This window comes from Halichoeres trimaculatus, unplaced genomic scaffold, assembly GCF_033239565.1.
Source record: "Halichoeres trimaculatus isolate MK-OKI-2021-1 unplaced genomic scaffold, fHalTri1.1 fHalTri1_scaffold_17, whole genome shotgun sequence".
NCBI classification, from domain to species: Eukaryota; Metazoa; Chordata; class Actinopteri; order Labriformes; family Labridae; genus Halichoeres; species Halichoeres trimaculatus.
This window is the reverse complement of record NW_027437195.1, coordinates 12,126,474-12,142,785: the sequence shown is the minus strand read 5'-3', so window position 1 is coordinate 12,142,785 and position 16,312 is coordinate 12,126,474. Positions and strand designations below refer to the sequence as shown.

The following is a 16,312-nucleotide window of genomic DNA, read 5'->3' as shown; positions in this document are numbered from 1 at the left end:
GGAAATACAATGAAGGTTAGAGATTAGGTAAAGGAAAAGTGAGTGTAGGTTATATAAACTCTGACACATTGCCATCTGATGCAGAGCTCCTAAAGGGAGATGCTGTGAAAATCACCTGAACAAAATAGATGCTGTTATGTCTTTCTCAAACTATTCCCAAATATGATCATTGCTATTGACAGTTTCTACAGAACAGAGCAGAATGGGCGCTGGCAATCTGGATTTAAGCATTAGAGATGCTTTAAGTCTTTCATTTTAAATGCATTTGTTGTCTAGTAGTGGAAAGTATTGATATATCAGCAGGTTTTTCAAGGGTTTAATCTTCTCTATGGAGAGCAAAAGCAGGCAGAATACACAGTGGCTAATTCATCTCTTTAGACATTTCTAAGCAAGAGCAGCTAACAACCTATCCTTGATCAAAAATATCAACTTCAGAAACTCATTTTCGCTGCCCAGTGCCACAAAAGCCACCAGCAGCTGGATTCACTGACCACATAGAGACAACCAAGAAACAACCATGTTAAGTTTCCTTACTTCTCCTTTTGTGAAAAAATGGACAACATTTGCATTTTTACATTCTTTAAATTTTCACAATAGCATTGTTATCTTACAACCATCAGACCAGTACATGGTAAATAAGCAAGAGAAATAGAGGTTTTCTATCTGAGCTCATACCACTGGAGTTTTGTTATGATTTTCTGTCTCCTGATGAAGTGAGACCTGTTTAAAACAGGTGGTGCTACTCTAGGAGACACAAGTCTCGGCTAAAGTCATTAATTGATAGCGACTGGCTACACAGGAAATGCAGGAAAGTTGGCAACCTTTCCCAGAGGCATATACTGAATAGTTTTTCCAGGAGATAATAGACAGTGATTGCAGATGGATTCTTAAGTAATGGAATTAAAATATAGGAGTTCAGAGAGTATGTATTTGCAGTTTTAATGGTTGGGTAAAACATCTCAAACAACTGAGTGAGTAATCAACCAGCCAATAGAAAATGTGGATGTAAAACAACACTTAAACTGAAGAAATAAATTGTTTTAAAATACCCCTTACAGGAGTAAATCACTCATATTTGATTACAATAAATTACTACAGTAGCTGTAATAATCACTGATGTTGGGTTTCAGCCACTAAGCCCAGGAGCCAACCCTGCTTTATTTGATCCCTGTCAAATTCAAGCCTTGATTCTGCTTTTTATATTTTAATGTGTTTTAGGTGTATAAACTGTAGTAACAGTGGGATAACTCCGCTGGAAGTACAACCTTAACTACAATCAGTATTTACTGCAGAAATAATGGAAAATGTGCAGCAACAGCCCAAAGATTTACAATAGCAGAAAAGTACAGACAATGCCAAAACACATTTGGGAACCCAAGATGAATACAACAACTGAAAGAGGTTGGCGTACTCCTGAAAGCAGTATCAAATGTAATGCATGATGCAGTAAAAGATTCAGGTCTTACACACAAGCCCTGAAAAAGTAATGGAAAGTGTCATGTAAAAGATACTTGACATAAGAGATTTAGCTTGCCAGGAGGTTTTAAGACCTGCAGGCAACCGAGGCAGGCTCAGGTCAACAAAAAACCTCTAAAGCAGGGGAGTTAAGGGCAGTGAAAATGGTAGTGGAGTGGGGGTGGGGAGGTTCTTTTCAGGTTTTGCTCCTGGCACTTTGGGGATGATTAAGGTGAAGCCCTGCAGAGGTACGCTTAGCACTGACTAAAAACATCCTCTCACGTCTCTCCTGTTTAGCAGTGGTGTATGAGTCCTTCCGCCGCTGTTAATCTCCAGTATAGTTAAGTACTGTTGTAATGATGTCACCCCTGCCATCTCTCTGCCATCCATCCCCACTGACCCCCTTTCTATCCTGATGAAAATAAAGGGCACTACTTTTCATAGTGTTTGTATTTCTGTACCATGCTTTTCTATTATTAGCAGCAAGTCTGTTTTGAATTTAGTGTTTTTTTTAGAGTTGTATAGTTTATGAGGTTTGGTTCATTGTGGCCATGGTGGTGCCTTGTCAGCAATCAATAATGGGTTGAAGTGGAACAACTCTTAAGAAAAACAGCAGGGCCAAAATTCAAATCATCCAGAATAGGCCACAACAAGTCATTAACACTGATGCGGTAACATCCAAAATCCTGAAAACAGTTGTTAAGATGGTTCACTGACACTGACCACTGAGTCTCTGCCTCAGGATGACACAGAAAAGGAAGCAACAAGTGACTAGAGCTGAAACGATTCCTCGAATGGTTCGAGGTACTCGATTACAGAAATTACTCGAGTAATTTTCTCCGCCTCGAGGAATCGTTTAATTTTAAAAAAGATCAAAGAGTGGTATTTCAAATAGAGCTGAGGCCATATTAAGAGAGTTTTCAGACCCCTCAAGCTACCTCTTATATAGTTGCTTATCTTAATAGCAACTAGCAACAAATCTAGCTTCTTTTCTGGAGTTTGGAGACTAATTGGTCATTCTACGAAACGGGTGCCATTTGGATCCGCATTATTTGATGAGCTGAACAAGGCCCAAAAAATGTGTCAAAGTGTGTTTACAGATTTTGGAGCTACGAAAACAAGTGCCCTTATTGACATGCTGTATCAGAAAATTCTATTTCTTAAAGAGAAAAATTTTCATTTGAAAAATAACTGCTCTTTAACTAAACATAAATGTATTTTATCCGATTACTCGATTAATCGATGGATTATTAGTAAAATACTGGAATACTAAAATATTCAATAGCTGCAGCCCTACAAGTGACCATCTCTCCCTGCATTCAGATTAGTACAACTCTGCATTACTGCAGACATTTGACATTCACCCAGCAGCTTTTATCCCCCCGTTAAAAGGTTGCTGTATGTACTGGCAGCAAAGTGCCAGTAATTTACTGCAATAATATTTGCAGTATCAATACTATATCTTCATTTACAGTCAGTTACTGCAAATTACGGTATAATTCTGTTGGTATTGCAAAACATGGTTACAGTGAACTTTTGAGGGAATTTAATCTGCAAATACAATTTTCCCAGTTCTTACACCAAATATATTGGCCCAAATTTTCAGTTTTCAGCTTTAAGCACAGACTCAGTTGGGAAACCCACTAGCCTGCCAAGCTGCATCAAGAGATACTTGCATCTACTTTTCTGCAACAGCATTTCAATGGATAACCCTGAAATGTAATAGAAATGTAGAAAAATAATTTAGAGTTCTGTCCTTGTATTTGTTGTGTTGAATACAATACATTGCATGCTAGCTACTGAGCCATTATCAATGCTGCAATTAAATATACTGTGTTATTCAAACATTGAATAGTAAAGCTATTGTTGTAAGTTTCAGTTATAAATTGTAATCAGGACTCAACATATTATAAAAGCCTCTGTTGTATGAAGGTCCTTGGCAGCTAATAGCCAAACAGAGTGTTGTTCTGGAGTTTTTATCACTTTACTGTTTATAGTGATGGAGTAGACAGTGCTGAATGACATATCATTTTCATGGGTCATGATTTGTGGTGGTTGCATTTGATTTGCTGATGACTTAGTGTGTAAAGTAGAGCAGTGTAAGATATGTGTATGCCTGTTAGGCTTCATTAATTGTGTTGGAATTTAACTTCCAGCAACAAAAACGTTGAAAACAAAGGCCTCTTCAGTATAAGGCAAAAACAGAAGAGAGTCAGCTGTGTTAATCAGTCTATTACACATTGATAATTACCTCCACAATGCACCATATTGTTTTCCTCAATCCAAATTTGGCTGAACACCAAAAACATGCAAGGAATGTGCAGGCATTGATATTTTAGCCAGTAGATTGTCGGGCAATTTTAGCCCCGGTTCAGTGCCAGTCAGGTTCCTTTCTTTCACTTTCCTGTGTTTCAACAGGTAAGAAAGAAATGTAGCCACATCATGTGTGCTTCCATTCACAGACACACCTTCCCTGCAAACATTTGAATGGGCTTTAGAGGAACCGTATGCTTTGAGCCTGACTTGCACATGGAAAGACACGAGGATCTGGATGTGGGGAGGGAGCGTTTGCGCGGGCCCTTAATGCCCAACGCGGGTGCAAAAAGGCCTCACAGCAGAATTACAAGCCAGAAAAGATTAGCGTCCAGCAACACTGGGAACAGAATGGCTTTTGTTTCCTTCAGGATAATGAGCTCACCCGGGCACATCGCTCTGAACGAGACAACCCGTGCGGATGCAAATGTTATCGCTGATGAAATGATGCCATCTTTCTCAGTCACTGTGGATTCAATGTGTCTGCCTGGTTAATTGATAGTGAATATTCATGACCAAGTGGCTCACTGGCTGCATGGCATTTCCCGAAAAAACAAAGATGGGTTTGAACAAGGGTTCGGTAGGTAGCAGAGAGTTCGTTAACTAGATGAGGCACATAGACCTCTGCCTTTGAAACCCTTTGCCCTTGAACAGGATCACCATCTCTTTAAGTCTAATGCCATTCAGTAAACAACTCATTGATAGAAAACCTGCAGAGAGATTATCAACTAAACTAAGTGATGTGGACACTCACTGTCCCTCCCACACTTTACAAATTTAGGTTTTACTTGAGACAAGTTTTGAGACCAGAAGGAAATACATCTGTACTTGTAAAAAAACAAAAACAAAAACAAGGGCTCTCTGATATATAAGTTTGTTGGAATGAGGTGACCTTGGTCATTTATGAAACTGATGAATCGTGCAGTACGGACACAAAAATCAAGTCTCTCACCAACAAAGGCAGAAATTAAGAGAAAGAGCTCGTACTTTTTCACAAGAAGCAGTCGACTCTACAGGATTCTTACCTTTGATTTCACTCGCTTGGAGGGTAAACAGACACAAAGAGAGGAAAAGTCCTGACTTCAAAAGCATGGTGGGCTAATGTACGTGGTGTCCAAGCCCCAAAGTTGTCATTTGTAAACAACTCCTCCAGTTAACAAAAGTAAAATCCAGGTCCTCAGCGTCTGGAGTCCATTAGCAGAGTATGCAAAAGTCTCCTCATTGGTGCTGACTTTAGCTTGTTAGCATGCACAAAGGAGGGAGTCCAGTCCACTCCTGTCTGTGCTCTGTTCTTCAGCAGCAGTTAGTTCCTGGATGCTGTTGAAGCTGCATGGATGGATGAGCAGTGGGAGTGATGGAGGGGAGGAGAAGGTTAGGTAGCAGAGACGATGCACCCGCTGCAAATTCTGGCTCAGGAGATTCCCTCTGTGCTGTCAGTGTGACAGGAGTGACGAGGTTAAAAAAGCAGGCTCTGTGCTGAATCTAATCCCTTTACCTTCTTCTTGCTGCTTGTAATCCCCGCGTGGCCACGTGGCCATCAGGCCTCATCCTGTTAGCCACCTTCTGGACCCTCATCTGTCGGTCAAACAAACTTGGGGATCTGCCAACCAGCCAAGACTAGATCACTGCTCCCTGCAGTTTCCCCCTCAACTTGATCAGTGACACCAAGCCTCTTTAGGCGTCTGCTGCAAACAAGCCAGAGTACAACAAGCTCACTTGTTGTGTTTTCTCTGGCAGGTCAGGTTTCCTCTTCATGGGTGGCCACAGAAAATCCCTGCTGCTCAGGCTGGTACTTTTGGGTGTCAAGTGAGGTCAGGATTGTAGTTCTGTTCTGTAACATGCACGCAACTTCCAGTTAAACAAAGCACCTCATTCTTGTTGCATGGCCAAGTTCATGCCTCACGCCTGACTGTTTCCAGCCCTCTCTCTCTGTTGTCTTCAAAGTTTCCTACAAAATAAACAACAAATGAAATCCTTTTCCTGTTGAATCTTTTTGATGCACTTGTTCTGAGTCCTCTATGGAAAATGCTCCACTCCTGACCCATGCAAGGATGGTTTGACACTTACACTACGCTGAGCAGCACAGGACTCGGCATGTCCTCTTCTCAACCTTTTGCCGTGGGGGCTGAAGGTGATGGTTGGATGGCTGCAGGAAAACAAGTGAATTAAGACACTGGAGGCTTGTTTGGGTCGCTCTTGTTTTGGTGTATCAGGGTGGGATGGCTCCCTGTTGCAAGTCTCCACCCTCGCAGCCTCCTGTAAGAGGATTAGCTGCCCTTGTTGGTTGGTAACAGTTTGCTACAGTAAATAAGCCCCTCAAACTGTGGCACACAGTAATGGAGCCAGGCAGTTCGAGTGTAAATTTAAACTAATGATAATGAGTTTAATGGGACTAATTTTAGGCAGCAAAACACACAATTCACACACATTTTCAATCAATTTTTTGCCCATTTCTTCCCAGAACCCTGATCTCTCTTGCTGTGTTCGGAGTCTGAGAGACGTCCATCATAAACTCACCAGGTCTAACCCATAGATTCTTGGACTTGATCAGAAACTTTCTTTTTCATAACCATACGCAGGGTTGGAGTAGTTCAGAGCCTGAGAGTCAACAGCTTTAAGGAACTCTAATGATGTAATCTACAGAGTGACAAAGTCCAAGTATGGAGGAGGTTGAACAAACAGGGTTTTCAGCCAGGAGACCAGGATTTGTTTCCCCATGTGAAACCAAAGGTCAGCATTGTCTGATTACATAATCCCAAACTATAATCACTTTCTAAACATTACCAAGAATTCGGGGTGCCAAAATCTAATCAAACTGCGGCTAGTCACGTTGACCTTTGGTTTCATACAAGACGCAAACAACCAAAGAGAAGGAGCTTTCTCACAGAAAACCCTGTCAGCAAAATATTCACCGCCAGGTCTTAGAAGGTCACGGACAGTTCGTGCAAAATAATTGGTAAAATTCTTGTCTATGAATAAGATTACATTCTGTAACAATCTGACAAGCAGCCATGAGACTGAGTTGGTACACCAGAGGGGCACAACCTGTGTCTGCCTGTTGTCTGCGACTGAGCCGGCAGCGTACTGTCAGTTTCTGGAGTTTATCTGGAAACTCCACTAATGAGAACTTCAACTCTGAGGCAAATCAGCCGTTTAGGGATGCAAACCAAAACAATAAGTTGAAAAATATCAACAACACTCTGTAGAGGGGGTGACTGTAGAGCCACATTATTGCCTGTAGAGGGATCACTTCAATGACACTTTTATATATTGCACATATTACAGACTGACAAAGCTTCAAGCTTTTGTTAACTCGAGGAAGGAGAGAATCTGCTAACACCGTACATGATGCTTTCATGCAGAAGAATTATGTGCACAGACTAAACAACATCTCTCTATATCTTTTGCATTTTATGGCTGACCTGTATTCTGTTATGACATGTGTTTCCTCTCCATAAATCAAATGGATAACTTCTTAAAAGTGTTTAAATAAGACAGACATCTCATGAGCTGTATTCAAGTTTTTTGAAATTGTGATGATTCTGTCTTGAGTTTGCTTTTTGTTGATTTCAAGGTTTAAGTTTCCTAATGTTTCAGACTTCTTGTGTTTTCCCTTGCGTTTCATGTTCACTTTGTTGCTTCCTGTTTGGTTTCCATCACTTTGGGTGCATCTCAAAGCTCCAAAGTTCCATCCTTCCTTCCTCCACATGCATCGTTCACTTGTGTCTTAGTCCCTCCCACCAGAGATGCATGGGGGAGACGCAAGGAAATGAAGAGAGGAGAGAGGATGGAGGAGATTCGTTTTTAGAGCAATGGGACATCCTCTCCTCAGGAGCGTCACATGAAGCGATGTGTTTCAGTGATGACGGCATCAGCTGATCACCTCTGGATCATCTATCAGTCAGCTCTAACAGCTGTTTGTGCGTCTGGGCATGTGCGCTGTAATAACTCTGATAAAACATAATACAGTAACAGAGCTTTGTCTGTTCCTTTGACCAGTTAAACACACACGTTACCATGAAGAAAACCTGCTCTCTGTTTATTCTGTGTGCTGTTTAGAAGCACACGGAACACTTTACCGGTAAAATGCGTAATTGTTAGATTATTTTTGAACAATTTAGCCTTTATCTCGAGCTCATCTGATCGCGAACTCTGAAACTTATTAGCGGCCAATCAGAAAGTGATATTCCATATGGGGGCGTGTCTGTCAGTGAAAAGACTTCTGCAAAGCCGGCTCTCGTGTCTCCTCGAACATCGCTCCTCCGGTCAGTCTCCTCCATCCTCTATCCTCTCACCCCTGAGTGCAATTATCGCTTTGGGACTGTCTTCAAAATGGCAACTAAGAAAGTACTTCTGGTGGCGTGGAGGAGATAGGAAAGACGAGGCACAAAATTAACACAATGAGACGAACCCATTGTGTTGTCCTTGTGTTGATTGCCCCTCATTTGTTTCACCTGTCTTGTTCTACGCCTGTGTTTAATTGTCCCGCTGCCTTTAAAGTCTTTGCGGCCATGTCCACACGTAGCCAAGTATCTGGGAAACCACTCATACTTTTATTATACTATTATTATACATTTATGCCTGTCGTCCACACAAAACCGCAGTTTTATGTCACCAAAAAAAGATGTTTTCTGAAACATCACAGCTGTATGATGGGGGCTCATTCTGATTGGCTGGCACAGTTTTTGCTTCGGGAAAACACTGCTAAATATGCGTTGGGTATGCCTCGAGCCGCATTTATCGGCAGATTTGCCAGCAAGATGTGGATGAAAGTATTTTTAAAAACAATGAGGAGGGAGAAATTTGTTTTTGAGAATACCTGGCAATGTGCGGACATGGCCTGTGTTTCTTGAGTTCTGTGTCAGATCATTGTCTGTGTGTCCTGGCGTGTTGTGTGTCATGTGTTGCAGTTCCTACCAGTCTCTTATAAGTTCTATCAGTGTTCTAGGCAAGGAAACGTGGAGGTTTAGACATCTGGCTTTGGGGTCATAAAACTTGATGCTAAAAACTTTGGATGTGCGGATGGTTGTCAGTTTGCTTTCTGGTGTTCGATGGTTTTTGATTTTGTAAGAGTTTGGGGTTTTTTGGATTTCTTTTGAGTAGAACTTACAAGAGACTGGTAGGCACTGCAACACGCGGTACACAACACGACAGGATACACAGACAAATCTGGGCTTGGGATGCCTCGAGCCGCACTATTGGTGGATTTGCCTGCTGTGTGTGGACGAAAGTATTTTTAAAAATAAACAAGGAGGGGATATATGTTTTTAAAAATACCCGGCTACGTGTGGACATGGCCTAAACCAAACAGAGAGCAACAAAGCGCACATGAAACACAAAGAATAACCACAAAGAAACAGCAGACGACTGAAACATAAGGAAACTTGAAACCTGAAATCAACAAGAAGCAAACTCAAGTTAGAAGTATTACAATAATTTGGCATAAAATCCTTATCAGTAATTTTGGGGCTGTTTTGTCACCTGTGAATCCATATCGTCTTCATTGAAACTTTTTACTTCATGTTTCACAAAAGTTAAAACAGCTTCTTTCTCTCCTGCACTTGAATTTGTTGTGCACTAAAACCTGAACATTCAAGGGTGTGACCCTGATCCCTGAGATTAGGGTCAAAGTCACAGATCAGGTCTTGGTCACACTAAGGTCAAGTTTTCTACAGCTAAGTTAAAAACATGCTTTAAAAGCAGCCTACTTTTGTAAGTTGTGTATCTTCAGCTTCACAGTATTCATGAGAAGCTTTGATATTTCCCCAAGATAAACAAATCCTCTCAGACTCAGCCAGGATTTTATTCAGACAAGATTGACCTTCTTCAAAAGGCTGATGACTTGAATCATTGTCCAATTAGAGAGGTCAGTTTAAATTATGCAACAGAGGGAAAGTGGTGCTTGCCATCTGTCAGAATAGGTTATTTCATTAGGGACAGAGCCAGAGTGACTCTGGCTGGCAGTCTCTGGCGCAAGAAACGACACCTCAGCTGTTATATCCATCATTTAAAACTACTACTCCAACATGTGGAGGTTTAGACATCTGGCTTTGGGGTCATCAGACTTGATGATAAAAACTGTACTTTTAATACATACATTTGTGCAGATGGTCGTCAGTTAGTTTTTTGCTTTCTGGTGTTTGATTGTGAGGCTATTTGGTGCATCTGGTGGATAAAGGGTGTATGCTTTTCTGATCTGACTATTCATTCTTTACCACTGTCGGAGAAAGTTAAGGCTTACATTTCTGCCTTTTCTATCAATACAAATAACATAGAGCCTACCTGTAAACATGCTGTATAAATACAGTAATACTGCTTTTACTATTGCTATTTATGAAAGAAGGATTAAAAAAGTACAAATTGTACCCAATAGGTTACAAGATTTGAATCGTATTGCAAGGGTTGTGTGAACTAATGAATCCATTAATGTAATATTCACTCTGTAATCAATGTTTTCTTAAAATAAAACATCCAAAAAAAATCAACCTAGGCAACACAAAGAAGCTAATACATCCGTTTCTACCTAAAAGAACAGTTCTTATTTGAAATAACTATAATATATGGTATAACATTATTATTATATTGTATTTTACCCAAAATATTTCTTTTAATGACCATAGAGAGGAAGACACGTGAACTAGACAACGAAAGCTCGAAATATCAAGCTAGTTAGGTTTAGCTATGGCTAAAGTGAGGTTTTGGTAATGCTAACAGTTGAACTAAGGCGACTTCTTTGTCTTAATTTAAAAATTTAGCTTGAGGAGCTACTGCTCAGAATATAGCATAATAAAACGTGACTAAGGGAAAAATATACAACAGGTCAAGTGATAAGCAAGCAAAGAACAAGTTGCTTTTTTTAGCTCTATTTCAATTTTGATCAGAGATACTTTTTAAAATAGATTTCACTAATGAATTTATAGATACATTTGTGAAATTTAGATGTATACTAAATGTAGGTCAGCAAAGTTAAAGTTCATTTAATCTGTAACACAAGTAAAGCTTGCTGTCTGTTTGCTAGCAGCCCTAGAACTTTCATCCAGAGGCTTTTCTTTGCAGCGCAGCATTCATGATAAAACTATAAAAGACTGTGGCACAATGTATTCAGTCCAAGCTTCTCTCACAGAGCTAAGACAGACAAGAACTAGGCCGTGGTCTAATATTAGTTTGTCTTGACGCTCCTCTTTGAGGAAATCCACTCTGGGCTGATTATCCACTCCAGTCCTGCAACTGTCAAAGCACCATTATCATTTTTAACTTTAGCATAAACCACTTAGCACTTACCCTAATGTAATCTGTGATGAAGGTCTGATCATAGATGAAACTGTTCGGATTAATTCCACTTAATCTGTGTCCATTTCCAGCTGCAAAGACTCAGTGTTATTCCTGATGCTGTAACACGACAGTGCTCTGTGTTACACTATTAACAGGCTGTATGTTATTTCACACACAGTACATGTTTTTTTCTTTATATGTTATTTTTGCATTACTTGAGTTATGCATGAGCAAGAAGGGACAAATTTTGTCAGATGATGTTCTGGTAACAGGCGCCACAAGTGCTTTGTCAAAATTGAAAAGGTTGGTATGACTGCCTTGCTTAAATTCACTCTGCATGTCTTTATTTCTGTTCATTTGGGAGTAGGGTTACAAATTTCCTGGAATTTTAAAAATTGGGAACTTTTGGGGGTGATTCATATCAACTGCATTAACCTGGTCATTTACATATGAAATATTTTGTTTTGTTATATGCAGACATGCGATATTTTTAAAGGGCACTGGAAATGAAATGTTTTGAATTAATCCTGAGTCTAAATGTCATGAATATCAGCATAAATATTTGTCGTAGTTATCCTCAAAACTTATACAAATATTTATACTCTTTGGATTAACTTAAAACGCTTCCATTACTTAAATTAACTCTTACTGTCAAATATATTTACCTCAGGATCATCACTGATCTTACCGAAATGTGGTCTCAGTGGAAAGGTCAATGAAATAGTGATTAATGATGATCAAAGGTGCTTATTGTTTGCACATGTGATTCATGGTTCACAGTTGAATTTGCATTCATGTTGTTTCAACCAAGGTCATTTTTTTAGGACCTCGTCCAAGTTGATAACATAAAAAAAAGAAAAGAAAAATTTCCAAAGTTTGTGAGTGAAAATTTTCTGAGAAATTCAGGAAAAAATTGTGTATGTTGCCGGCAACTAAACCCTGAAAATTTTCAATAATCCTCAAATAAAATTCTAAAGGAAACTTTAAAGTAACTATCTGCAAATACAACATAATTTTCTCATCCCCTTGCAGCACTATTTGGACTTATAACTTGAGTAGACTATATTTTTACAATAAAACAAATAACTCAACCTGACCCTAAGGCACTTATTTCCTATAATTCACACTCCAACAGGCCCGAACCAAAAATAACTGAATTTGGCAATTGCTCCGAATTAAGATTTATCAAAATTGGACAAAATGCTACAACAGTTTTAAATAATTACTTTTTCATTCAAGTTGTGTGTGAAGTTTAATTTTAATTTTACCCCTTACAGGACAAATTATCGAACTTTGCATAAAAACTTGATGCCTAATAAATGAAACTGAAAACAAACTTCAGCACAGCAAAAAGAGTGATTTGGTCTGACATGGTTACTTCAGGACTGCACTGGTGTCTCCCAGTTTTAGTTAACACCAACAGAGGGCAGCATGTTGAACTGATTTGGGCAGGAGGTTACAACTCAACTGCCTGGCTTTAGGAGGGAAAAAAGAATTTTCAGCCTCTGCCAAAAAACTAAAGATGTATTTAAGTCATCCATTAAAATAATGAATATTTCAAATCAGAGTTTTCTTTTCTGAAATCTGAAAGAATATGCAGAAAGAAAGACCTCAGCACCCTATCTTTGATGTTGCATCATTATATTCTGTCCTCAGACTCAGAGCACTTAATATTTTTTATCTGTCAACCGCTACATCTTGTCAAGGACCAAGAACAAAACATGTAGTTTAGTCAAACATGATCTAAATAAATCCAAACAACAGTTTTGTGCATCACAACCATCCACCTCTTTAAACGACACCCCCCTGCTGTACCGATGGTAATTTTGGGGAAAGAAACTCACATCTAATTCATTTGAAGTTTTTGAACATGGGAAATGATGAATATATGAAGATACTTTGCTATATATATTTTTTATTTAGGGTTTGATTAGCTCAATGTTCCTCTGTGCTCTAATACAAGGTTGGTCTGCAGAGGGCGGTAACACAGAAAAATAACCTGATGGAGATATTGTTGTTGTCTTCACTTTTTCCCATTAATTAGGGATCAGACAGACCTGATTAGAGTTTTACCTGCTCCTGAGGTATTGCTTTACTATGATGCAAACATTCTGAGTTATCTTTAATATATATTATAAAATAATAATATATATAATTGATGATGATTGAATTTGTGATTTAAATTCAAAACATATTAACCTCAAAAAGTTTTGTTTTTAGAGTCTTACCTGGTTATGAGGCAGGCTGAACTTCATTTTGACACTTCTGTTTGACCTATAGAAAAAAAGTAGAAACAAGATAAACAATATTCTTACCACAAGTTCTCATGTCTGAAACTGCCACAAGGGGGAAGGTGTTGGACTTCATGAATGCCAGCATGCTGAGGTAAAGCCTTGCTGCTAACTTTAATCAGGTCTGTGTTCAGTCCTTCTCATTGCATTGCATGTCAATGTCTTTAGCAACAAGTCCTCCCTTGAAAGTACACCACACTTCTGTTTTTTTTTTTTTTTTTTCTGGATGCCTGAACACAACGCATCAATCAACACCAAGCAGAGCAAGCAAGACAGGAAGTCAGACACTGGACAGCGCTCAATAAATTTTCTGAAAAACAACGACAAATAGACAAAATGTGTGAAGCCGAGCCTGGAGTCAACAGGCCTCAGATATTTAAGTAAAACACAATTGATTCTGTGAGTACCATGGGAGATCCCCCTTCTCTGCTCTGCACTAAACACTTAAAAACACAACACGGTGGGTGTTGGCAGAGGAGAGAGCAAGGAGCAAACGGATAGGAGACGTACCAAACATGGGTCTGATGGAAGTCCAACAGCAAATATTTACAATTAAAAGAGACACATTCAAAAAGAAAACAGGATGACATTTTGTCAGGTTGTAAAAGACACAATCAGAAAATTCACAAGCTATGTGTCTCTACCTCTTCTGATCCAGTATGAACTATCAAGACCAATCAGGTCATCTGGAACAGGTCTACTTTTAGTCCCAAGAGTCAGGAGCAAACATGGGGAAAGAACATTTAGCTTTATGCTCCTAATATCTGGAAAAAAGTCCCACAAAATATCAGGCCTGCAGAAACGTTCAGTAACGTTTATATTATTCCATTTCATTTCATTTTTTGCTTTAAAGGGGCGCTGAGGAGTTTCAAATTGACCTTGAAAAAGTCTCCCTTTAAGATATGAGCCTGATCATAATTCACGCTTTAAAATGTCATTATCAGCGCCAATATAGACAGGGCTGCCACAGTTACCTTGAAAAAGTAGTCCAATTACTGATTACTCCTTAAAATGCAACTTAGTTACTTTACTGATTACTCAATTTTAAAAGTAACTAAGTTAAATTACAAGTTACTTTGGTAGTTACATTCAGCAGCTGCTAACAACACTTGCAGCTGAATGAATTTGCAAAATTGTGCGATTGCAAGTACAATAAATAAGAATAACAAGTCTACATGTTTTGTAGTAAAGGAACATGCAGAGATTATTTGTAGTTGTCTAATGTGAACTTCACAATCAAAAAAAAAAAATTACATTTTGAATTGTATAATACAACTTAAGAAAGATTTTACAGTACTATTTTTGGTGCTCTACAGCACTGGTCAGTTTAAGTTTAGTTTTTTTTTTTTTTTTTTTAATGCTTTGTTTAAGTCTAGTTTGGTTTTTATCAGCTTCATTTTTGTTAGAGCTGTAGCCTGTTCATCCTGTATTTGTGATACAAATAAGCAAAAATATTTTTTTAGAGAGTCTGCTAATGTACTCCTCTGTACCCTGCTCGGGGCACCCCAGTCTATAAAGTCTGGGCACGCCCCTGCACGTCACTGGGTGCCTCGTTGTAGCCTACGTTATGTTGCTCTGCTCATTAACGGTGGATTAATGCTAAACGGAGGGCTCAGCTCATGGAATGGAGGGAGTTAAGACTCACCTTTCCCCCAGGTAAAAGTCAAACAACTTCTCAAGCGTTTGTGGCCGCAGTGCGCTCATCTCTCTCTAATTGATTCCTAAATATTTCTGTAAAAGAAACAAACTGCCAGCACAGAGTGAAGGACGCACCTAAATACTGTCTTCTTTAGCTGACACCAACTCAAAACAGTGACTGTATTTCCAGCTGGAAAACGTGCATCTTTGTCTCCTTCCATTGCTGTTTACGTTCGTGTAGCTGCACGTGAGTTGTCCTCGTGCTGAAAACGTGACTTGTCCAATTCGCGACTCTCGTCACTATCAAGGGGCAACATCTGGTTGGTAAAACTGAAGCCTATGAGGAAGTGCTAAAAGTTGCTGTTCGACGAGAATCCGCTTGAGTCTGGCTGCAGAAAGACCGGAAGTCACGTACACACCCAGCCATAAAAACAGACTTTTACAACATTAAAAAACACATTTACCGCCTGGTTTAAAAAACGGCTTGGGTCCAAAACGCTGATTTCACTATCGGCACACATTGTACAGTGATTTAATTTTTTTCTATCTCTGCGTTTTTAGAAGTCATTAGGATATTTTTTTGATTTGTTTATCCAATAAGAGACACAGCTCAGGTCATGTGACTGACAAGCACCTTGTAGCTGTTCAAAATGAGACTCGCAGCCAGCATCATAGCAAATGTGGTTGCATCTGCAGCTTGGCTTCATTTCAAGTGTCAGGAACAGACTGGTGACATTGCGGAGGCTACGTCTATGTTTTGTACAGTCTATGGTCACTCCCCAAGACGCAAGATAAAAAACAGATATTTTTTAGCTAAGAAAAATGAAAAAATTTTGTCGCACAGTGACTTAGATAAGTAACTGGTATCTGATTACTGCTTTGGAAAAAGTAACGCGTAAAATTAGTCGTTACAGAAAAGAGTCTTCAAATTAGAGTAGAGGGTTGAGCAGGGCCGGATTGATTTACGGGACGTCACGTGAAAGTCTATTTCAACACCACAAAGTTTTGAAGTGAGAAGACAGATCTGTGTTTTTCTCGGATGATTTCTTGGATTGAATTTGTAGTGATGGTGGACACTGGAGTTTAACTGAAAAGGGAGAGAAGAGCAGAAGAAAGCTAAACAGGAGAGAGATACAACCCAAGCTAAAGGCTAAAAGGGCTTAACTGTTTGTGCTAATGTTCATCCCAACCCACATGCAGCAGTTATTCTGCAGTGGTCTATTCAAAACTGAAAGTCAATCAATAAAATAAAGAGTGAGCTTGCCTTAGCTCTGCTTGGTAGATGACTGGCAGGACATAACCAGCATTCACTTATATTCAAAGCTAGCTGCTAGTAGCGCTAC

At 39.4% G+C, this 16,312-nt stretch overlaps 1 protein-coding gene across 1 annotated transcript in view; it reads right to left on the bottom strand.

Moving 5' to 3' along the window:
- impg1b (interphotoreceptor matrix proteoglycan 1b) overlaps positions 1-5,054 on the bottom strand; it is a 30,229-nt gene extending 25,175 nt beyond the window's left edge. The window contains exon 1 of the mRNA XM_074692269.1: positions 4,794-5,054. Coding sequence (XP_074548370.1) covers positions 4,794-4,860 — 67 coding nt within the window. The 5' untranslated portion in view covers positions 4,861-5,054. The remainder of the gene's footprint in view (positions 1-4,793) is intronic.
- Between the last annotated feature and the right edge of the window lie 11,258 nt (positions 5,055-16,312).